General features: G+C 40.3%; 1 protein-coding gene across 1 annotated transcript in view; it reads left to right on the top strand.

The window, feature by feature from the left end:
- The window catches only part of vps37ba (VPS37B subunit of ESCRT-I a), a 31,812-nt gene extending 6,851 nt beyond the window's left edge, over nt 1–24,961 (top strand). Inside the window, exons 2-4 of the mRNA XM_059988226.1 lie at nt 4,634–4,805; nt 20,011–20,093; nt 22,409–24,961. Coding sequence (XP_059844209.1) covers nt 4,634–4,805; nt 20,011–20,093; nt 22,409–22,879 — 726 coding nt within the window. The 3' untranslated portion in view covers nt 22,880–24,961. The remainder of the gene's footprint in view (nt 1–4,633; nt 4,806–20,010; nt 20,094–22,408) is intronic.
- The last annotated feature ends 284 nt before the right edge of the window (nt 24,962–25,245 follow it).

Below are 25,245 nucleotides of genomic sequence, written 5' to 3'. Positions count from 1 at the left end.
CAAGACACAGAATCTATAAACTGAGACAAAAGAGTAGTGAGTTTGTAGACCAAATCCCGATGACAGAAAAGGAGGTGTTTGCTGTCTTGAGGCAAATTAGGGTGGATAAAGCCCCAGGGCCTGGCAAGGTGTCCCCTCTGACCTTGCAGGAGGCTAGTGCAAAATTGAGAAGGCATTTAAAATGTCCTGGGCCATGGGTGAGTGCTGGGGGACTGCAAATATTGTTTTGTTATTCAGGAAAGCTCATAAGAATAAACCAGAAAATTGCAGGCCAATTCATAGGTAAGTTATTAGAAGGTATTCTGAGGGAGAAGATTTATACTTATTTGGATATACAGAGCCTGATTATGGACAGTCCGTATGGCTTTGTGTGTGGTAAGTTAGGTCTAATCAGAGTTTAAAGAGGTCACGAGGAAATTTGATGAAGGAAAGGAAGTGGACATGACCTGGTGAAGGGGCTCAGACCGAAACATCAACTGTTTGCTCTTTTCCATGGATGCTGCCTGACCGGCTGAGTTCCTCCAGCATTTTGTGTGTTTTGCTTTGGATTTCCAGCATCTGCAAACTTTCTCCTGTTAATAAGAAACAGGTGTCAATTTTGCTGAGTGAATTGGGTTTAAAGGCATACAGTTTGCTTCAACATTTAACTGCTCCAAATCAATAGCAGAAATTAGTTCTGCTGATATTGTCAAAGTAATGCAAGAATATTTAGAACCAAAATCATTGTTGATTGTAGAAAGCTTTAGGTTTCATAAGCGGAATCAAAAGGAAGGGGAGTCTAATTTGGCTTACGTGGTTCAATTGGAAGAACTTGTAAGCATTGTCAATTTGTTAATGGTCTTAAGGATGCACTGAGAGATTGTTTAGTTTGTGGAATCTTGCATGGAAGCATTCAAAAATGGCTCCTAACTGAGGCACAACTTACATTTAAAAGAGCAGTTGAAATCGTTGTTTCAATGGAAATCACAGACAAAGACATAGTTGAGTTGCAGTTGGGATTGAAAGTAAGCATGAACAAAATTGCAAACTGGCCTGGCCAAACAAATTGTGTTACTGTTGTGGCACACATACACCAGACCAATGCAGGTTTAAGGGTGAAACATGCAGAAAATCTAACAAAGTAGGATACATACTAAGAGCATGTCAGACAGATAAAAAGAAATGGACTGCACAGAGAAGAGAAAAAGACAAAAAAGTTAAGTTGCATTGTCAAAAAGAGCACTAATCTGCATGCATTTGATGAAAAATCTGATAATGATGAGAATAATGCAGGACTGTGTGCAGAGTGAATGGCAAATTAATTAAAATGGAATTGGACACTAGCTCAGATGTTTCAGTTATTCCACAAAATGAGTTTGAACAACATTACAAAGATACTAAACTGAAGCCTGCTGATATCCAACTAAGAACTTGTACTGGAGGGAAAAAAACTCCTTTGGGAATGATGTTCCTGACAATAAAATACAACAATGAACAAGCCACGTTGAGCTTGTATGTGGTAAAAACAGGAGGACCAGCATTGTTGGTGGTGGGGGGAGGGGGGCTGGTGGGTGATTGGCTGAGACAACTACAACTTGAGATACATCCCCAATTTGCATGCCAATCCCCTACGAAAAATTCAACCGAAAGCGATTAAGAAAGGTACTGGATTATGCCACAACTATCTCCATGCTGAATGCCATGAACTATTTATTGCCCACTGGCGGACCAATAGGTGTTGGTGCCATCCTCTAGTTGAAAAGCAAATTGGACCAAGAAAGGACCATGCTGCTCAGAGAAATCGTGAAAGTGATAAAAACAGTGGTCCGATTGCAACAGTCTTTGTTGGCAGCATACCTGAGAAAGCTTCTGATATGTTAATCAGACAGTTACTTATAAAATATGACTTGGTTTTAAGCTGGAAGGAAGATCAAGGAGTTTAAGGAAAGTTGCAAGCATTCAGCATTTTTGTGTACAAAGACCAGAATCAACTCTGTGTGCATTAAGGTTATTGTATTAACATAAAGTGGGAGACAGTTGTAGAAGTGGACACAAAGAACAAAGCCCAGCTGAATGAATGGAAGGCCAAAAAGAAAGAAGTCAATGGAGATACAAAAAGAGGATTTATCAGATGACGTGGATGAAGGAATGAAGAGAGATCAGATCATAAAGAGAGCAATAGAAGGATTAGTAAGAGAATACTCCAGTGATCTAAGCGCACCTTTCCATGATTGAAATACACAAACTAGAAGAAGAAAAAGGAAGGGGAGAAAAAAGGTGTCCAGAGCTGTCAGAACTACCTGCAGTCCCAAAGTCATCTTCTGCAACCACCACGGAGGAGGCCTCAGAACCTGAGATTGTTTTCACAGCCACACGTCACACCTGCCAAGCAGAGTGACCTCCCTTGTCAGGAAGGACATTATCCCCCAACAACAGTAATTCCTGCAGGGTGAGGAAATCTTTCCGCCTAAATGGGACAATTTTAAAGTTTACTATGCTGTAGATATCTGTACTATGTACTAGTCGTATACTGCATATGTAGTTGAGATACATTCTCTACTGAGTTGAAGTCTGTAGCTAAGCAGGGAGGAATGTTATGTATTTAATATTTAAGTTATATTTAAATAATAGTGTGTATGTGTATATAATGATTAAGCATTCTTTGTTTAAATAATTCATTATGGGTTCTATGTAAAATACATGAATTGTATGTGTCATCATGCTGCCACATGATACGGGCACGCCTCGCTTAAAGCAGGCTTGAAGTTAGACCCACGTTCCTGGACTCTAGTGTCTTCCTTTGAATTAGTTTAATGTTTTGACGTTCCGAAACAACATCTGTATTGACAGTAGAAGTTGAATGGCACCTGTTCAGGCTGTTAATGATGTTTATTTGTAAATCTCTCTTGCTTAAATTCCATCTAATTTTTCTATTTGAATGATCAGAGCTTCAAAAGTGAACTAATGAGATCTATATCAATAGCCATTTCAGCTTTAAGACAAAAACAAGTCTTTTTCTATCGCTGGCATTGCAATTAACAATAGGAGGTCTGCAGCAGTTGGAGCAAGGTCAGTAGGCTTGGGACGAGTGAGGATTTGGACATCAGAGAGCATAATCAGTGCTTTCACATTCTTTTCAGTGAACAGTGCTGCTGTTGTCAGGGTTTTTTCTTCTCATGAAGTGTATCTGATCCGTATAGTTAAGTTGACTTTCGTATTTTTTTTTAATCTACGAAGTGCATCACACGGTGATTGCTCCAGAACTTTACCACAGTTCTAATCATCAGACATTTCATGATTAATTTTAGTGTAGATAAGGAAAGAAGTATGATTTGTAAATACTATGCCCCATGTTAAAGTCCTTGCATCAACTATGCCAAGAGTTTGACCTTCAGGATTGCAAAGTAGTAAGGGTTGTGTAGTAAATTTTGCAGATATCTATACACCTCAAAGTGAATTTTGTTTAGTGGTCTAGTGAATTTGTGATATGCCTTGCAAGTAAAAACTATTTCCCCTCTTTTTCTTCTTCTAGTTTTGCATAAGATAATTGAATCTTAACTATTCAGTATGTTTGACTGGCTCCGAATATCCTACATGATAATTGAATTTGTATCCCAAATATGGCAGCTTTCTGACAAGGTGACTCAGAATAACTAAGTCAAATAATGATTTCATTCCTATATCCCTTTTATTTACTCAACTCTTACTGTTCTTGGCCTTCTGATTTTAAAATGGTGTTAAAAGCAAATTGGTGTTAGAGCATATGTTGTTAAAATGAGAGCTGAATTGTTGTATAAAATTGAGTATCTTTTTGTAGCCTCATTAAGTGCCTGGTCCTGCTGAGTTTCTGATCAGTGAGACTAGGATGTTAATGATGGAAAACAGTGGCTAAAGCTGCTTATGATTTAATCGTGACTTGCTCGAGCGTACTCTGAGATTGTGATAGAAAACTTTGAATTCGTCAGGCTTTTTGGTCAACTTGTCTGACCCAATTTAGACACCAGCCTTCAGATGTCTGTGAGAGCTTTGCAAGTTCAGTTGGATGGAGAATGACTTTGTTACTGAGCCATGCCAGGCAGACATTTAGGCTTATTCTTTGTTTCAGTTTTATATAATCAAAGTGCATTTGAGTCAGGCACATTGGTGGGTTTAGCCTCCCATTAGTCAGACAGGGTATGAATGCTTTCCTGGAAAACATTGGTTAAACCAGGTTTTATAAGAATTCACCTTGTAATTTTATCATCTTCATTACTCGTACCTGTCTTCTTTGCATTTTAATTCCAGATTACTGACTGAATTTAAATTTCACAGCTACTTTGGGATTTAAACTTTGGTCACTGGTTAGTCTGGTAATTTAACCCCCATCTCAGGGACAAACATTCTTCAGTTGTTATGTGCCTAGTGTGTGTGGTCTTTGTAAGGAGAATATCTTGACATAATATCTGTTGCCATAATATTTGCAAAATACCATTAGTTTCCATGTCAGTACTTAATAAATGAAAATATTTTAGTACTATGTGTGGTACCTTTTAAAACCCAATCAAATGGTACAAATGTGGACACAGTAGGATTCTGGTCAACAAATTGGCATCTTGGATGATTTGATAATTCCAGTATTTATTCAGTATACAATCAGAATTTCCTTGTTTTTCAGGTACAGAGTATACAACCAAATAAAGAAATGAGTCTTGCTAGTAACCGTAGTCTAGCAGAACAGAATCTACAGTTTCATCCCAAATTGGACAGCCTGAAACTTCAATTGACTAGGAAATACCAAGAGCTCCAGACACTGTTTGAAGCATATCAAGTGAGGAAATCGAGATTAGGTAACCAATTGAGTTTTCTTTAAATATAACATTTTCTGATATCTGCTTTGATGTGTTGTTTTATAAATGCACAATTTAAAAAATCATCTGGTGTGCAGTTCCTGGACAAGAATCAGGTTTAGGAATCTGAATGAGTTCTAACAATACCAGATTTTGAGATTTGCATCTAATGTATGCAGCAGATCTTCCATGTTTTTCTTTACAACCATGACATAATATGCTAATTGTTTTTAGTTCCTAAATGGGGGATTTAATTGCACTTTTTGAACTTTTTTTAATAAAAAGTTGAAATCAATGTGAGAAGTTGCTCATCAGTGAGGCTGTGTGAGGTTGGAAAAGAGCTTGGGGGCTTTCAGAACTTTTTGGTGGCCTGCAATTATTGCAATCTTTTAGGCACTCAGCAGGGGCCAATAGAAAATGAGGTGTAAGTGGAACAGCCATTATGTTAATGTTATGTTAAGGACTAGTGTTAAAGTGGTCAGGATTTGCTCAACAGGCATAACAGGTGCGGGTTAGAACTTAAGCTTGAGAAGTTAGATGTATAACAAGTGTGGGCAGGATCGTAGTTAAGGCAGTGAAATGCTCCTGTGAGATGTGGGTTTTCCGGGTACTTGGTGGTCTCCCTGATGACTACACCTGCAAGAAGTACACCCAGCTTCAGCTTTGACAGACAAGGTCAAGGAACTGGAGCTAAAAGCATTCTGGACCAACAAGAGGCTGAAAACCTCATAGATGAGGTGGTCATATCCAGAGTGCAGTCTTCAGATAGTAGATGAATGACAAAGTAGGGAGCAAGCAGGCAGTGCAGGGTTCCCCTCAGCAGCAAGTATACCCCTTTGGATAATGCTGGAGGTGGGGGAGGGAATGATCTATGAAGGCAAAGCAGCAGCTAGGCCAATGGTACTGTGGCTGGCTCTGAGACTCAGCAGAGAGGGATAAAGTCGGTTAAGGTGACGGACAGGAGATTCTGGAACTGTGAAAGAGAAGCCAGGATGAAGTGTTGCTTCCCAGGTGCGAGTGTCCAGGATATCTCAGAGTGCCTGCAGAAGATTCTCAAGAGGGAGGATGAACAGCCAAAGGTCATGGTGCACATTGGCACCAATAGCATTGGTAGAAAGGGGGGAAAGAGGTCCTGCTCAGTGAGTATAGGGAGTTAGTGAAGAGGCTGAAGAGCAGGACCCCCAAGGTAGAAATCTCTGGATTACTCCCAGTACCATGTGCTAGTCAGGACAGAAAGAGGATGACAGTACAGATGAGTGAGTGGCTGAGGAATCAGTGCAGGGGGTAGTTTCAGTTTTTCAGTTTCCATCACCCTGCCAAATTAGTTGAAACCCTCCCCAATAGCTCTAGCAAACCTGCTCACAAGTTTACCGGTCCTCCTCGGGTTCAGGTGTATCCCTTCCTTTGTAGAGGTCATACCTTCCCTGGAAGAGATCACAATGACAGGGCTGAGGAAGGGCCAGTTGGTATACAAGTTGACGCAGTGTGTAGTGAAACTGTAAGGAAGGACAAGCAGATGATGGAGCATAATCAAAAATTGAGATGAATACAGGACTGAAGGTGTTATATTGGAATGTACACTGTTTATGGAATAAGGCAGATGGTCCTTGGAGGTGACATAGGGTGGGAAGATGCAGCATCAGCTTGGGTAGAGTTCAGAAATTGTAAGGGTGAAATGATGCTGATGGTGTTATTTACAGGCCTCTGAACGGTAGCCAGGATATGGGAAATTAATTGCAATGGGAAATGGAAAGGTATGTAATAAGGACATTGTTACAATAGTCATAGACAATAGACAATAGGTGCAGAAGTAGACCATTCGGCCCCTCGAGTCTGCACCGCCATTCTGAGATCATGGCTGATCATTCACTATCAATACCCAGTCCCTGCCTTGTCCCCATATCCCTTGATTCCCCTATCCATCAGATATCTATCCAGCTCCTTCTTGAAAGCATCCAGAGAATTGGCCTCCACCGTCTTCCGAGGCAGTGCATTCCACACCTCCACAACTCTCTGGGAGAAGAAGCTCTTCCTCAACTCTGTTTTAAATAACTGACCTCTTATTCTCAATCCATGCCCTCTGGTACTGGACTCTCCCAACATCTGGAACATATTTCCTGCCTCAATCCTATCAAATCTTTTAATTATCTTAAACGTTTCAATCAGATCCCCTCTCAATCTCCTCAATTCCAGCGTGTACAAGCCCAATCTCTCCAATCTCTCTGCGTAAGACAGCCCTGCCATCCCAGGAATCAACCTAGTGAATCTACGCTGCACTTCCTCAATTGCCAGAATGTCCTTCCTTAAACCTGGAGACCAAAACTGTACACAATATTCCAGGTGTGGTCTCACCAGGGCCCTGTACAAATGCAAAGGAACATCCTTGCTCTTGTATTCAATTCCCCCTTGTAACAAAGGCCAACATTCCATTTGCCCTCTTCACTGCCTGTTGCACTTGCTCATTCACCTTCATTGACTTCATTGTGGATTTTAATATGCAGGTAGATAGGGAATATCAGGTTGGTGCTGGATTCCAAGAGAGGGAATTTGTAGAATGTCTGAAATGGCTTTCTAGAGCCGCTTGTGGTTGGAGTCCACTAGAGGAAAGACAATTCTGGATTGGATGTTGTTTACTGAACAGGATTTGATTAAGGATTTTAAGGTAAAGGAACCCTTTGAAAACAGTGTTTATAATATAATTCACCCTGCATTTTGGGAGGGAGAAGATAAAGTCAAATGTATCAGTATTACCATGGCGTAAAGGGAATTAGAGGCATGAGAGATGAGCTGGCGAAAGGTCATTGGAATAGGACACAATCAGGGATGGTGGCAGAACAGCAATGGCTGGAATTTCTGGAGGCCATTCGGAAGGCGCAGGATAGATGTATCCCAAAGATGAAGTAGTATTCTAAAAGCAGAATGAGGCAACCATGGCTGAGGGAAGTCAAAAACAGCATAAAAGCAAAAGAGAAGACGTATAAAATAACAAAAAAAGTGGGAAGTTAGAGAATTGGGAAGCTTTTCTTGGAAAAAAACAGAAAGCTTCTAAAAGTAAAAAGCCATAAGGACAGATGAAATAGATGTAAGCTAGCCAATAATATAAAAGAGGATACCAGAAGTTTTATCAGATACCGTATATAAAGAGTAGAAGAGGCAAGAGTGGAGAACTGACCATGGGGAAAATGTCGATGAAGTGATAGTAATTTGAAATAACAAAGAAATGGCAGGCGAACTTCAGTATTTGATTCAGTTTTCACTGTGGAAGATACTAGCAGTATGCCAGAAATTCAAGGGTGTCAGGGAGCAGAAGTGATTGTTGTTGTAATTACTAAGGTGAAGGTGCTTGAGAAGCTGAAAGATCTGAAGGTAGATAAAATCTGAATGTAGGACCAGGTGAAAGAGGTGGCTGAAGAGATTGTGGAGGCATTAATAATGATCTTTCAAGAATCACTAGATTCTGGAAGGTTCTGGAGGACTGTAAGCTTTAAAATGTCACTCCATTTCTTCAAGAATGGAGGAAGGCAAAAGAATGGAAAAAAATGGGCCAGTTAGCCTGACTTCAGTGGTTGGTAAAATGTTGGAGTCCAGTTTTTTTAAGAATGAGGTTTCAGGGAAATTGGAGGCACATGATAAAGTAGGCCAAAGTCAGTATGTTTCCTTAAGGAGAAATCTTTCCTGACAAATCTGTTGGAATTCTTTGAGGAAATAATTGGCAGGATAAACAAAGGCGAATCAGTAGATGTTGACATGGCCCTAAGCAGGTGGTTGCTTAACAAAATAAGACCCATGGCATAACAGGAAAGATGCTAGCATGGATAGAAGATTGGCTGACTGACAGGAAGCAAAGAGCAGGAATACAGGGGACCTTTTCTGGTTGGCTGCCAGTGACTAGTGGTATTCTGCAGGGACCGGTATTGGAACTGCCTCTTTTCTTGTTATGTGTCAATGATTTGGATTACTGCATTGTTGGCTTTGTGGCCAAATTTTCAGACAATACAAAGGTGGGAGGAGGAGCAGGTAGAGTTAGGAAGCAGTGAGTGTGCAGAAGGACTTGGATTTGGAGAATGCGCAAAGAAGTAGTAGATGGAATAGAGTGTAGGGAAGTGTATGGTACTGCAATTTGGTAGAATGTGTAGAAGTGTAGTATATTTTCAAAATGGAGAAAATTCAAAACTCCCAGGTGTTACCATTCATTTCAAGAGGAGTAGAATATAAGAGCAAGCATGTGATGCTGAGGCTTTATAAGGCATTGGTCAGACTGAACTTGGAATATTGTGAGCAGTTTTGGGCTCCTTATCTAAGAAAAGCTGTGTTGGCATTGGAGAGGATCGGAGGAGGTTCACGAGAATGATGCCAGAAATGAGGGGGTTAACATATGAGGAGCATTTCATGGCTCTGGGCCTGTACTCGCTGGAGTTTTGAAGAATGAGAGGGAGTTTCATTGAAATGTTATCAAACATTAGAAGGTCTAGATAAAGTGAATATGGAGAGGGTATTCCCTGTAGTAAGTGAGTCTAGACTGCAGGATAGAGGGACATCCATTTAGAACACAGATGAGAAGGAATTTCTGTATCCAGAGGATGGTGAGTCTGTAATTTATTGCCACAGACAGTCATGGAGACCAAGTCACTATATTTAAAGCAGAGATTTAAATACACAGTTGCAAGAAAAAGTTTGTAAACCCTTTGTACTTACCTGGTTTTGTGCATTAATTAGTCATAAAATCTTCATCTAAGTCACAAAAATAGACAAGCAGAATCTACCAGGAACTATGAAAATTTTGAAGGTATCAACAATCATCTTTAATGTTACAGGTAAAATGAAGAGGATACAATCATTGAAAGCATGTTATGAAGGCAGTCCATTATTATTGATTTTGTTAGTTTACAGTCAGTCAAAAAAAGTAGCAGTGTACAGTAGATAAATTCCAACATCAGTAACTATTAGAAACTAGTATGCTGTTTTGTAGTATGGTCAATGATGATGATGACGTCGACTCAGGCCTGAGAGGCCAGCGTTGGGCACTTTCATGCCTTACAAGGTGCAGAATGAAAGACTGGGTGGCGTGCCACTTTTCACACAGACATTTTGCAGTATTTTTCTTTATTTTACGAGGTCAAGTTGTGAGCTTAACGCTCAACCCGGCACGGATGGAAAGCGTACTCGGGAACGGCCTGACTGGATTCAAACCCAGGAAACTCCATTCCAGAGTTCAGCACTGATGTCGCTGCGCCTGCTGCCAATCTATAGTATGGCAGTAGTATTGATAGTGTTCAATTTGTTCTGTATTTCATTCAGTTACTTTTTATTCAGTTAAGTGGTAGTTTACCTTTGTTATACTTTAAAAATTATTTCTATTAAACTGGCTAATTGGACTATCTGCTTAATTGGGCCAACATGCACTGGCCCCATTGTGTTCCAATTAACACAATGTATTTGCACCAGCAAAAAAAAAATACATTCTCTTCCAAAATGGCATTCCTCACTACTGTTCCAGGAAATATTTTGTAGTGGTGGAACTGCTGACTGCTGCAATTAGCCCAATTTAATAAAACAAATTAATGAAAAATCATGGAATAATTTAATGTAATGGCTCAGCTCAAACTCATCAGACAGATGTTCCCTTCATCTGTAACAAGGGAATTGTACCAATATAAAGCAAAGTAACTGGCAAGTCTCTGAATATTTTATAAAGATTAATTAACAACGTGGGAACAGTAAGATTCCTTAGTCACCATGAGTGTACTGATTGTACTTGTAGATACTGACAATATTCCTTTTTAATCATCTTTGCAATTGATTTTCCTTTACTTTGATCAGTGGCAGAGCTGAATGGAGATTTTGAAGTCGTACAAGGACAAAAAAAAGATTCATGTGCAGTGCCTTGTACAACAATCCCAGTGCTGAATAGTTAACTTGTCCTTTACTGAACAAGTGTCAGCTTAGATTCTAGTGCACCATTTTCAGAAATGGATGTGACCCTACAATTAACACACACAGAATGCTGGAGGAATCCAACAGACCAGGCAGCATCTATGGAAAAGCATCTCTGGCTGAAACCCTTCACCAGGACTAGGAAAAAAAAAGAGTAAGAAGGTACTTGCTCTGACTTCTGTTTTTCCAGCCCTGATGAAGGGTTTCAACTCAAAACATTGACTGTTTACTCTTTTCCATAGATGCTGCCTGATATGCTGAGTTACTCCAGCATTTTTAGTGTGTTGTTTTGGATTTCTAGCATCTCAGATCTTCCTGTCTTTGTGAACCTAACTCAATAGGATTGTCATAGATGAGCAATGGAACATTATTCTGCTCTTCACTATGATTAAGTTCTCTTCATCTATTTTTAAGTTCCTTGAAGTGAATTGCTTGTTTAAAGCCTATTCATTCAGTGTGTACTGTGTCATATGATGAGAGCGGTTATGGTCTTTCCAGAACCATGATTCATCTTGGCAAACTTTTCTACAGAAGTGATTTGCCATTCCTTTCTTTTGGGCAATGTCTTTATTCCCGCTATTATCAATACTCTTCAAATATCGGCTGCCTAGTGTCAGTGGTTACATAACCAAGGTTGTGATGTGCAACAGCTGCTCGTATGCTATCATGTGACCCCGATCGGGTGCTAAGCAGGTGCTACACCTTGCATAAGGGTGAACTCTGGCTAGTGGAGGGAAGGAGTGCCTTAAACCTCCTTTAGTAGTGACATATCTCCACCCAGCCATCCAAAGCCTATGTATTCACAAGGTGGGAAAGATGTAAGTATAATGCACTCTGAATTGCAATTAAAACACTTGGGCTCTTTTTGGGATGGGGGAGACAAAATACATATGGACATTCAGAAAGCTTCAATGTAGAAGATGTGCCTTTGGCTTCACATGCTTTAATTTTAGTTAAAATATGGAGAGGATTAGCTCTGTCTTTGGAGAGCACACAGATATTAGGGACAATATAGAAAGAATTGACTGTAGGTTTTAGCACAAGGATCTATGCTGGGGCTTAACTGTCTTGACAGAGCTCTATGTTCAAGGTAACAAAAATTGTTATAACAAGTATAATTAATTTTATTATTTTTGTAATTTGCACCTCTTAAATGGTGAGTAAAGGAACATACCATGACAAGCATTTGGTTCATGACAAACAAGAAAAGCTTGTATATCTGAACTGTTTTTTTTTATTGCGACAAGCACAGTAACAGACCGCTGTAGCTCAGTGAGAACTAACTCAGTCACATACAGATGGGCCAGCTGATTATACACATTCCAGTTATCTTCAGGGTGGCACACAAACACTAGTTAACAGTTAGATATAACCATGCTAAAATGTAACATTAAATAAACTTGAACATCTCACCATCATTCTACTGAACACACACACCACAAAGCCATTTTAAAACCAGAACTATAAGACATAGGAGCAGAATTAGGCCATTCAGCCTATTGAATCCACTCCTCCATTTTATCATGGCTGATCCCTGGATCCAGGGCGGAGACCTCTGCCCACTCTGGCCGCCATCCCACACTCAGCCATTCCCTCACCCGGGCCAGCGCAGAATCACTCTCCTGTTCGCTGCTGGTGGTCAATAGTGGGGATGTCTACCTCACTGCCGGCTGCCACCACCGCTTGCCCCTGGCCCCGCTCCTTGAGGCAGCGACACTCGTTGGGCTCACAGAGACAACGAGAGAGAGCATCAACATTGCCACTTTCCTGGGATCCATCGCCACTCCTTCTGTGCTCACCACGAGGCCCAGGAACTTCATCTGACAGCACAGTAGGCAGCATTTTGTGGGGTTTGCCTGGTGGACGGCGGCAGAGACCTCTTCCAAGTTCCGCAGAGCATCAACAAAAACGACAGCGTGCACCAGCAGGTCGTCCAAATAGATGACACAGTGACTCTGCAGAATGTGAGCCACCATCCTCTCCGTCAGTCTCTCGAATGTGGCCAGGCCATTACACAGGTCAAACAGCGTTACCTGGAAGTGCCACAGCCCTTCACAAGTGGTGATGGTAGTCTTGGTCTGAGCCTTAAGGGTCAGTTCGACCTACCAGTAGCCATTCCAAAAATTGAGAAAGCTGAACCAGGTCGAACCCATGATACAGTCCAGGGTATCTTCAATTCGGGGCAGCAGGCAAGAGATCTTCTGGGTCACGGCATTGAGAAGTAATCTACACAGAATCACCAGGACCTGTCTTTCTTTCTGACCAACAATACCAAGGCTGCCCACTGGTGTCAGAGGGCTCTTTGTCTGGCACATGGGGAGGGCCTGGCATTCGGGGCCTTGGGTGGATGGGCTGGGCATGCCCAGTGTTAAATGTGGTGTTAGACCAGCCCTGAGCATCTGCAGCCCTCGTCCCTGGCTGCGGAGATGTCGAGGGGCTGGTCCGGGAGGTCTTCCAGCCACCACCGTTGGTCATGATCCGAGCCCTTGCTGCTCCGATGCCACAGCTCCCGCACTGTTTGGGTGGCCCAGTGACGTCACACTACACTGATGCAGTTGCTAATGAGGGGCATGATGTGCTGCACTGGGGTGGCCAGCGATGGTGCACTGCATTGTGTTGGGCTGCCGCGGGGTTGTTGTGCCTGCCTGGTCTGCTCTTGGAGCTACCCTGCCAGAGGTTGTGGGACAGGTCAGGTCAGGGCCACATGGCCTGCCTCGCCACACCAGTAGCAGAGCTAGCTCCATGGCACACATCTGGGCCCGTCTGGCACTGGTTGAACTTGTCTTACCTCTGATCAAGATGGCACCTGGGTACAATGTTCCTTCAGTCAACATCTGGATAGATCATGAAACCTTATGTTTCACTTCTTTTATGTCCTTTACATTTGTTTTTCATCTTGAATGCGGTTCTGGAATAGTTGGAGCCTGTGATTTGCGGTTTGGAGAACGCAGTCTCTGAGAGGATTCTGGGAGGCAGAGGCACCGTGAGTGAACCTCTTTGAGAGGAGGCTGAGCATGAGCTGATGGTCAACTCCATTTCACCGATTAAAGCTTCCATTCTTCGCCAATTTTAGCGACGAGGGAGATTGAAACATGGCAGTGAATGCGAAAGATGAGGGCCAACTGCCTGCCTTTTTATTGCTAGGGGATTGCTGCTATGGAGAGGGTAGACTGCCTTTTGATTGCTGGTGAGACTGCTCTGCTACGGAGAGGGAAAGGCCTGTGGCTGTGCCCAAAGTATGTGATCCAGGTTTTCTGCGTTTTTGATAATGGACTTGGACCATAGACTTTTTCTCAGCCTTATAGTTTTTGTATTCTGTGTTTTTTGCTCGATCTTTCTTGTTTTTTTTTGTGTGCAGATAGGGGGATTTGGGGGTCGATGTGCCTGTTCTTTATTTTTTTTTTGCACAGGGAGGAGGAATTTGAGGGTTGATGATTGTGCTGCCATTCTTTCTTGGTTTTGTGGCAACCTGCAGAAGAAGAATTTGAGAGTTGTGTACTTTGATAGTAAAATGAACCTTTGAACATTTTAAGTGAGTCTTTGGTATGAAACTTGTTGATAACAACCTCCATAACAATTCTCAAATTGGACTTTTTTTTTTGGTAAGTGCATAGCCATTATTCTTAGCTGTTGAGTTCTCTAAAGCTGGGCATCAATTGATGCCTGTTGGTGATATAAATTTGAGGTCTGCAGAGGTTCTTGTCTTTCACTTTATTGCACCTTGTCTGTCCTCTGAGCATCTTACAGGTGTAGGTGTGTGTATTATATATAATTTTGGCATATTGTGACCTTTTTCTCAAGTCTACTTTTAGCATTAGCACCCCACTGACAATCCTGTAAACGGCTGGTTGATTTAAATTTCAATTGGTCACTGCTCTGAACTGCACTACATTTCCACTAATACAACTGGACTATTGAGAGTCACCTTGTTATCCAAAGGAGAATTAAGTATTGTAGGAAGTAAGAGTCATCCACTGAATTTTGTACAACTAAAATTTGATGTACAATTTTGTATAAACTGAGCCAACATTTGTTTATCTTTAAGTGTATGTACAGCATTCAGTTCTCAAATTTTTAGAATGTAAAACAGTGCATTCCTGTATGGGGTGGGCACAACAGTCTCAATCTTGCAGTGTCCTTCTGGTTGAGGCATTGAGGATGTGCTGTTGAGTCCAGGACAGGTTGTAAGTTTAGTCACATGTATATTGATCTGAGCTGTGGAGGTGTGTGAGGCATACTTGTTGTTGGTAGATGGGATTCCCTCTTACAATATTACACTTGGCTGGACAGGCAGCTGTAGTGGAGTAGTTGTGGAAGTGTTTTGGTCTTTTGAGGCTGTGGAATTATCCCCAAGTATGTTGTATTATGTGAAAGGGGAAAACATTGCAGGGAGAGTTCTGCAATTCTGTTCTGCTTTTTTTTTTAATTTCTGCATTGTAGCATCAGTTGTACCTTGTTACAATTTTTTTTTAAAAATAAAGAAATTTGGTTCCTGGGATTTCTAATTTAACAAGAACCTTTTTGCTTGCTCTACTGCACGACCTTTGCCTTGCCTGTGGGCAGGAGGAACCTCAGAACAGTGGAAGTAACTTCAGAGCAGTTTTAACTATCTGAAATGAACTGAACAGATGCATTTTAATCAGTAATTATGTGGTATCACACATTCTAGTGAGATTTCCTTTGCAATTAGAATATGGATCCTAATAGGACACATCTATGGTCATGGTTGAATAGTAATTTTCAAATATGGTTTTGTATTGATTATACTGAGGCACATATGAACACCATCTTTGAACTACACAATTTGTTGTGTTGATTGCACATGTCTAAGCAGAGGATTTAAATGCACCAGATTTTATTGTTTTAAAAATACTGACTGGAATTGGTCTGGACATCTCCGTGGTTCTGATGATCAAAACCCTGTTGCTGAGCCACAAATATAAGATGCTAGTTGCAAGAGTTTGCTAATCTCGTAGATTTCTTTGCATAATCATTGGAAATGTTTTATTGCAGGACTATGAACAGTAGAATCTAATAAAATGTGTTCAGTGAGCTGCCGCAGGCTCGTTGGTACAAATTGTTCAATAACAGTCTGTTAGAGATTATTACTGCTTCTCTTAATGGTTCTTTTATAAACTGTTCAACTAAAAATCTCAGACCATTTTTCAGTCCTTTGAGTCCATTGTTTGGTGCTTTAGAAAAGACATACTGTCTCTGGAAGATGCAACTACTTTAGGCAACTCTAGTGACCTTTAATTTATTAAATTATTCCATCATTTCAAAGTAAAGTATCAAGTTTAGGAACAAATGGGAGTAGGAGTAGACCATAACTGTTCTGCTTGTTAACGTGATTATGCCCGAACTTGTTGTTTTATTCCCCAAATGTCATTCTTCTACTAATATCCAAAAATATATTTTGAATTGCATTGATGATATTCCACGGTTCTATCTTTCGTGAGTAGAGAATTCTGAGTTACGAAATTTCTTGTCTTGTTTCTCTTTGGCCTATCCCTTGTTTGCAATTGACCCTAGTTTAGATCTCTGCCGGGGAAATGTCCTACTATTCTGTTGAGTTCTCTAGGAATTGTATCTTACAATGTTTCCTACATTTCATTCTTAAAATCTTAACACCAGGACCCTGGTTACCTAATCTCAGACTTACAATTCCAAGAATCAGCCAGGTGAAAATTCACTGCACTTCCTTTACAGTGGGGTTTTCAATCTGGGGTCCACGGACCTCTTGCTAAATAGTATTGGCCCACAACATTTTAAAAAAACGGTTAGGAACCCCTGCTCTATGGCAAGCAGATTTTCAAAATCCAGGTGTGATCGTACCTAGGCTTTGCACAAGTGTAGTAAGATGCCTTAATTCTTGTGTTCCATTCCTCTAACATGAAGACCAACCTGCTGTTGGCTTCTGAATTGATTGCTGCACCTCCACCAGAGCTTCACCTCTCAAATGTCCCTGCTTTGTCTCCAAGGAAATGAGTGGCCAAGATTGGAAACAAGCCCTTTGGCTCAGTGAATACGCACTAACCTGCAAGCACCTATCTGTGTCTCAACTCTGAACATTTGGTCCAGTTTGTTTTCCCCTTCTCCCCCACCCCTGAATTAGTAACTTCTGACCTTTGTTGTTTTCAGTGGAAGTGAATTTTCTCACTTTACATTTCAAAGTAAATTTATTATCAAAGCACATACGTCACTGCATACAACCCTGCAGGCATACTCAATATATGCATATAACCATAACGGAATCGATGGAAGTCTGCACCAACTTGGGTGTTCAGCCAGGGAGCAAAAGACAACAAGCAGTGCAAATACAAAAAGAAAGAGGTAATAATGATAATAAATAAACAATAAATATCAAGAACATGAGATGAAGAGTCCTTGGAAAGCGAGTCCATAAGTTGTCAGAACAATTCCAACGATGGGGCAAGTGAAGTTATTCAAGAGCCTGATAGTTGTTCCTGAACCTGGGAGTGAGCTCTGAGGCTCCTGTACCACCTTCCTGATGGCAGCAGTGAGAAGAGAGCATATCCTGGATGGTGGATTCTGCTTTCTTACGGCAGCATTTCATGTAGATGTGCTCAGAAGAGCTTTACCCGTGATGGGGAGAGCTTTACACAAGGTTAGTCTCTGCCACTGAACTCCGCTTAATTCAGTCACAGGAGTATGGTGGCGTACAGCATCATCTGCCAGTCAAATGGTAGGAGCAGGTCCACTTAAGATCAGGATATGTGGTCATTAAAGTAGCTGAAAGCGGTTGGCACTTTTCAGAACAGACAGCCATGGTGAAGTTGATTGGGTGAGGAATGTATGTACCTTTTGCATTTATTACAGAGATGTATTCTACTTGAGGGATGGAGGTTGAATTTGTTTTATTTCTGTTGGCTAGAATTTAGAAGTCCTTAGTTTGGAACAGGAAAAGTTTTGTAAGGCTGTTCGGTTTGTGTCTCTGCAGGATTTGTATTAATTAGCTGTGGTGCTAATCAGTAATTAACAGTAGAAATGTTGCATGTTTGAACATGTTTTTTTCCACTTAACCAACAGAATTAATGGCAGTGGGAATCTGTTCTTCATTGACAAACTTCTGAGTGTGAAATTAAAAATTTTATGTCAATCTTTCTAAGTTATGGCAGGAAAGTTGCCCTATTGCCACATAATCAATGTTTAGGTTTAGACCCAGGTTTCTGGTTGAGATGGCGCTATCGAATGCGTGCAACAGCTTTCTGGTAGTAAAAACTCCACTAAAGATGCCTTTTCTGAGGTAAATCGTGTTCAATTATCACTGCAAACAGTGAAGGGGCGAGCAATGGTGGAGCAAGTTTGTGGGGTGGGCAGGTTGAGTTCAATGCCCATACAACTGGCCCAGGTGCGAGGTTGGATCACTCTGGCACTGAATAGAGAAGTCGGGCACAGGGCAGAAGGAGATTTGATGCCCATACAATCAGCTCGGATGTGAGATCAGAGTCGCTGAGCTGATTTTAAGGGCTTGAAAGCGGCTTTGGTGAAATCTGGGCCCAGAGCAAGTCGCTGGGTGGTGTGGTCTAGTCCCGGAGCCTTTCGCTGCAGTAGTCCCCGAGTCCTAGTGCAAGGTACGATATGCTGTTTGGACAGTATAAATGCTGGCCCAGATCAGAGGCAAGAGCCAATTTCGCCCACTCTGCATGATGTTCAGTCCTCTCTCCAGGGTGCCAGATCCTTTTACTACTGCTCCTTTGGTCAATTTAAACGCCAGCCCAGGTGTCGGGATCCAGGGCAAGAGCTGATTTCGCTCATTCTCTGCGATGGCTCTGTCTCGAGACTGCCCCAGCTGTTGTGTTCAGTGCCCAGTAATATGCTGAACTAATAAACGAGGCTTTGCTCCGGGATCGGATCTAAGGACTCGATTTTTGGTTTGGAATGTTGTTCGCGTCAATTGTTTGCATGACTTGTGGTTTTTCATACTGGGTATTGTCTTTTTTTTTTCTTTAATTGGGTTCTTTCAGCTTTCTTGCTTAGTGGCTACCTGTGAGCAAACAAATCTCAAGGTTATATAATTTATACATTCCCTGATGATAACTGTACTTTAAACCTTTGAATTTTAACTAATCTGTAATCAACAAAGCGAAACTTGCAGTACAAGGTCAATTGGTTTGCACTGTAAAGAGTCCTGGCAGCCATTTAACAAAAAAACAATTTTCACATCAGGAATATTTCAAATAAGCACTGTAGAAAAGGTTCAGTATAGTTCAAACATTTCCTTACAGCACCATTTTGAAAGGTGGATAATCTGCTTCCAGTACTATTCCTTGCAGGTAATTCCAACCTGAAATTGCCAGTTCAGTATCAATCATCGCTGCTTTATTTCCCTTCCACTGAATCATGAAGAATGAATCTAGGCTGGCCAGTTTCCATCTCTTGCTGCTCTACTCGTGTCTATTAACACTGTTGGAAATGTCAAATGGTCCAGATGGGCTTCACATTACAAATTGTTAAAAAATTTCTGGATATTCAGACAATATTTTTCTCCAGAGATTACAATGAACAAATTATTGAGCACACCTTCCTTATTTCTATTATGTAATTGTTTAATTAAATTTATTGGATCAGCTGTACTTTTTTTCTAGTGGTTGAAACTAGCATTTCAAAAACATAATTCTGGAAGTTTTGGACTATTTTCTGTGTGATTTGTTGAGATCATTACAAAACATTTAAAATCCAAGAGGGTTAGCTGCTGAGATCAGGCACTTTTTTTAAAGAAATGTTTTTCCTCTGTAAAAGATGGTCCAAATAATCTGAACTTAAGGTAATTTAATTATTTGAATTGTATCTTTTTTTCCCCACTTTTTTCACCCAAGCCTCTCTCACAGGTTTCCATTATGAAATATTACCCAAACTTTCCCTTTTGTCTCAGCTTCTGTACAATACAATGTACTGAAGTGCTACTGAAGATGGGCAGTGGTCATTGCCTTGAATGTATTGATGCAGGTAGTATTGAAAAAGAATACATTGTCTTTATGGAGAAAATGTAAATAAGCGGACAGAACTATGGAAATGGGCATTGACATTTTGTTCCAACATTATACGAGCGGAGATACAACAGGCTGAATAGATTGGTACTGAGCTGTAAACTCATAACATTCATGCTGCAGCATCTGATGTAGTTTTCCCAGGTCAATTTAAATTAACAAGATTTGTACCATTTTTAAATTTAGAATTCAACAGTGTACATTTTTGGGTGGGGAAAAAATTGACTTTGAAACAGGTTTTTTTTCCTTCCTCTTTGCAGAAAGCCAATCCAGAAGTGCTTCCCTAGACACACTACTTGCACTCCTACAGACAGAAGGAGCAAAAATTGAAGAGGAAACTGAGGTAAATGTTTCACAGTTCAGTTTATGCAAATTGTTTGTTCAGTGACCAACCAGTTATGATAGAGCATCACTGATATCATAAACTCTTCTATCAGCTGAGCTGACTAAGCACAATTGTTTGATGATCTTGTGACAGAGAGGGGAGGAAAAGAGTTTTGGGTGAGATTGGTAGTTGCATAAAACTATATTTAGTTAAACTGCTCCCCAATGTCAAATGAGCTATTGATGATTCATTTTGCAATTCTCAAAATGCATTCAAGTATGACTTGCTTTAAATTATGACCCCCACCCCTCAATCCCCTTTCATTTCAGTTCTTATTCTCTCTTGTGCTCTGAGATCATTCTGACTGAAGGAGACAATGTCTACTGTAAACCAGCACGTAATCTTAGTAATTCTATGATGATGATGAGAAAGACTAAGTAATCATAAAGGCAGGAGACTTCATTTTGAATGTGGAATCTTGCCCCACAATTTTTTTTTAAACTTCTATTTCTTTACCATCCCTTTTGTCCAATCTCTTCCCACCCTCATCTATCACCACTTGCTAGTCAACATATATGTATATCACAGCATAAAACCCTGTGATTTATTTTCCAACAGGCATACTCAATAAATCCATAGTAAAATTATAAACATAAGAGTCAATGAAACACTGCACCAACTTGGCATTCAACCAGTGTGCAAAAAGACAGCAAACTATTTTCTCCTTTGTTGTCCAGTCCCATCATCCCCATGAGGAGACCCATTCTAATGGTCCCTTTTATTCAATACCATTTTGAGTGTATAATGTGCCTTTTCAAACTTGTGTTATGAACTGAAATATTTAATAATTTTCCAGCCTTTTCCTTCATGTGATCCATCACTGACTATCCTCCTGTGTTGCACAATTTCTCAGTCTTTTTGAGGATGGGCTTTAAACCAGTATCCAGGTCAGCTCAAAGCTAATTTTTCTACACTTCCAAGCTTGCTCCCCATTTTGTCTTAGTAGAATCTGTTCTGGCAATGCCACTGCTTCTAAGTTTTTCCTCATATTCCTTTTTAAAGGACTCCCCCTTCCACATTGTTGATAACTCAACAGCATTCATTCCTTTTGCTTCTGTTCCAAAAGCAGAATAAAGATGTGCTTGTTATTCATTTCATCTGTTTCTGTATGTAACAGATTGTATACATAAGCATCATCCCTCTTTTATCTCTCCTTTCTATTTATCTTTCACCCCTCACTGTCCGTGATCCTTATCAAGTGCAGGAGTTGCTATACTTATCCTTCACCTGTCTCGCTCTGTGTTGAACACCAAATGTTACCTTCAGGTGATAAGTAAATTTCTTATTCTAATTTCAATTTGGTATTCTGTATTTGTTTACTATATAGGACCCTACTGGGTCATCAAACACCAACTGGGTGATCATTTTGTAACTTGCTTTTGTCTAATCTGTGTGTTGCTGTGGAGCTGCTCCACTCTTCATTACCTCAGGACCTCCTCGTCTCCTTTTCTGCTTAAGCTCAAGGAGACAACTTGCAAAATACCTTCCATACTTGAGACTTTCAGCAATGGCCAACAATCGTTCCTGCTATTCCCATTGCGCCTTCATCCAACCCAGCTTGTCTCATTTACTGTGCATTTTCATTGTCAACTTACTCACAGCTGCCCTGTCCAGACCTGACTTTTTATTCCTCCTACCCCAACCTCCACCCCCCTCATCAGCACATTAGTTTTAAAAAATAGGGTGTTGATCCTCAGAGTGGAGGATCCATTTGGGTAGCCTCCAACCTGATGGCATGAACATTGATTTCTCCTTTCGTTATCTTTCCCTCCCCCTCCCCTCTCCTCTTCTCTAGTCTCTTATGTCTTATCATTTGTCTATCACTTCCCTGGTGCCCCTTCTCCTATGACCCACTCTCCTATCAGATTCCCTCTTCTCGAGGCCTTGACCTTTCCCACCCACCTGGCTTCATCTATCACCTTCTAGCTATTCTCCTAACCCCTCCCTCCACTTTATTATTCTGGCGTCTTCCCCCTTCCTTTCCCATCCCAAAGAAGGGTCTCGGCTAAAACATTGGCTGTTTATTCATTTCTATAGATGCTGCCTGACCTCCTGAGTTCCTCCAGCATTTTGTGTTGCTTTAGTTTTAAAAAAAGTTACTTTTCTAACATTTTTCCAGATCCAGTGAAAGTTGTTAATAGTGCTTCTGCCCACATGTGCTGTCTGATCAAGTGTTTCCAGCAGTTTGTTATTTTGGAATTCACAATACCTATAAATGCCTCTTTGCTTTATTGATAAAACAACTGATAGCTTTACTCTCAATTTTGTTGTAGATCATGGCGGAACACTTTCTAGATGGTGAAGTACCCTTGGATGTGTTTATAGAGCAGTATCCAACAAAACGAAAACTGGCACATCAACGGCGTGTAAAAATTGAGAAGCTTCAGGAAATGGTCATCAAAGGACCAAAGTTAACCTGGCCACGGTTACCCCAGCCACAAATGCAACCTGAGCCACCACAGACAAGCTGGAATTCCAACAATGCAGAATCTAACACCCCCACTGTCATACCTCGGAGGGTTCCACCACCACCTCAGGTTGGAGTCTCTCCCACTCCTTTTACGAGTGCAGCCCTGGGAGCAACGTCAGGAGCACCTTACCCTGTTCCATATCCTCCCATCCCACCAAGATCAGGGAACACTGCTCCAAATTTCATCGCTCCACTACAGTACAGGCCACCCTGCCCTCTGCCTGCCACTCAGAAAGCCGGACATCCTCCTCAACCAGGCTTTATTTACCAGTAATCCTGCAGAATGGGTTCCAGTGCAGCCTTCTGTGCATAGATACTTCTGCAGAGTTCAGTGTCTGATGTGTGTGTGATCTGCATTTCTCTGTGGGCGAATAAGGCTCTGTTGGTAGACTGCAGATCAGAACCTTGCACCTACTTCAACGAGAATCTCTTAAATTACCCAGCAGCCATGAAGCTCTATCTTGTGAAGCATTTGGATGGAAGATGAAACATAATGGGGCCTTTCTGTGATTTCTAAACCTTTTACTTCTGGAATCCATTGCACTTTCTGCAGGGACATTTTAGAAGTTCGTTAGCAGCAACTGCCACAAAAATACAAATGCTGATACAAAAAAAATCATAATTTACTGAGTCAATTAGCACAGTTTCTAGAAATGCATTTACTGTTTCAGTTAGGGAAAAAAATACTGTGATCGACCATAGGCATAGGTTGTGTATAAATGTAGCTTTTGTAGAAGGGTAATTTGTATAGGAGTTTCAGGGCTCTGAGGTTTGTGCCTATGTGATTGGGTATACTTTTCATTGTTTCAGTTATGTCAATGCTAACATTACAGATTTATTGAATCCTGATTAACTCTCACTAAGCTGTCAAATTATTAGCTTTGAATATTTGTTCACATACACACCACTTAAAACTAAATCATTCTAATGACTAAAAATAAATTATTTTGACATTTGATATTTAGCTTTAATACTTCTGGTAGAAAAATAGTCTTAAGATTTTGTCAAAACTAGGCACCAATTTAGCTGTTTTTGATGCTCCCTACCCTAGAAGACAATGATTCCTGGATTTGCAACAGGGATGTTTTCTTTGAAAGTGTTGTGACATTTCATAAATGGAAAAAAACTGTGTGAAATGCATTTTAAGTGTTTCAGTACAGTGTCTTCCTGTGTAGGGAGTGTGACAGATTTTTCTTATAATGACATTTCATATTGAAGATTCATATCCAAAAGAGTTAACAATGTTATAGCAAAAAAATTGTCAATCTAATGTTTGTAAATCAAGGAATTAATGCTGGGTTGCAAACAAACTGGAAACTGCTCGACTACATTGGTTGAGGGGGAATGATGTCAAAACAAACTGAATTTCATTGGGTGAACAGGTACAATGAAACAAATACTTTAAAATTGTGAAGCAGAACTGTTTTAAAAACTAAGAGTTAGATAGCTTTTCTAATGTGTATTAAGAGGGGAAAAAATCTTTTTTTTAGTGTTAAGCTGTGTTACGTATTTCTATCCTTTGTATCTGCATTCAGAAACAGTTCTATTTAGGGCTTTAAACAGATGGACTACCTTATTTATTTGCAAGCTCAAGAAGTGTCATGTGGCTGTATGTTTATGTGCCTTAGTAATACTCATTGAGGGACTGTTGGAAATGTTACTTGTGGTACTCATGAGGTAGCACCATAGATTTTCATATTTATGTTCCAAGGGATGGAGTGTTGCAGTTAATCAAAATATTTTGTTGATCTATAGTACATCAAAGTTAGATTAGTAAAACTAATCAATATTAAAAATAAGCAAATTAGTTGCTGGCAATATAACTTGTTCAAAAATGCATTACTGCGAATGCGGGAGACTGAAACTTTATCTTAAATGGTTTCCTGAAATTACACAAATTCTTTGCTTCACTCAAGACTTTGGTAAATTGATTGTAGAAACATTTCAGACACTACAGTTGGATTTGCTTTTGAGTACACTTTTTGTGAGATGACTTTTAAAATTACGTTGCCTTGAAAGGCCTCAAGATTGTCCCTACTACAGCTCCTCATTCATCAGTAAGTTAAAACAACTTCTTTAATACCGCAGGGAAAAACCCTCACTCCAGTTTCACATGTTTTAACTAAAATGTTTGACAGTACATTTGTAAAGTCTTATAGTTCATGACTGCTGTTACTAATGTAGTGGTGAGCTAAAAAAAAATTACCTCATTTTAATCAGTTCTATTAATAAAATGTATTGTACATGATCTATTTTGCTGCCTTTGCTTTCAGTTATGCATTTTGAAAGATTCTCATTACTGTGTGAATCAGAATTTGTCTTGCACATTCCAGGTAATTAAAGTTGCTTTTGAGTAGTTCTCTGGTAAAAGTTGAGTATCACCTGGTTCTTGCATTTTCTTTGGGAGACAGATTCTACTTTAATCATAATCAGGATTTTTTAATCCTTTCTATATTTGTAAAAATGAAACGCAGGAAAGGAAATTTAGTTAGAAATAACATTCCCATTCTCAATGAAATTTAATATTAATTCTGACCAATAGCTCTTTGAAAACCTTTTATATATTGAATAATCATATGTGTGTATATTTTTTAAAAATTTATATATATATATATATATTGAATTTATTGATTTCCATCT

Source organism: Hypanus sabinus, chromosome 13 (genome assembly GCF_030144855.1).
Source record: "Hypanus sabinus isolate sHypSab1 chromosome 13, sHypSab1.hap1, whole genome shotgun sequence".
Classification (NCBI taxonomy): domain Eukaryota; kingdom Metazoa; phylum Chordata; class Chondrichthyes; order Myliobatiformes; family Dasyatidae; genus Hypanus; species Hypanus sabinus.
This window is presented reverse-complemented; position numbering and strand designations above follow the sequence as displayed.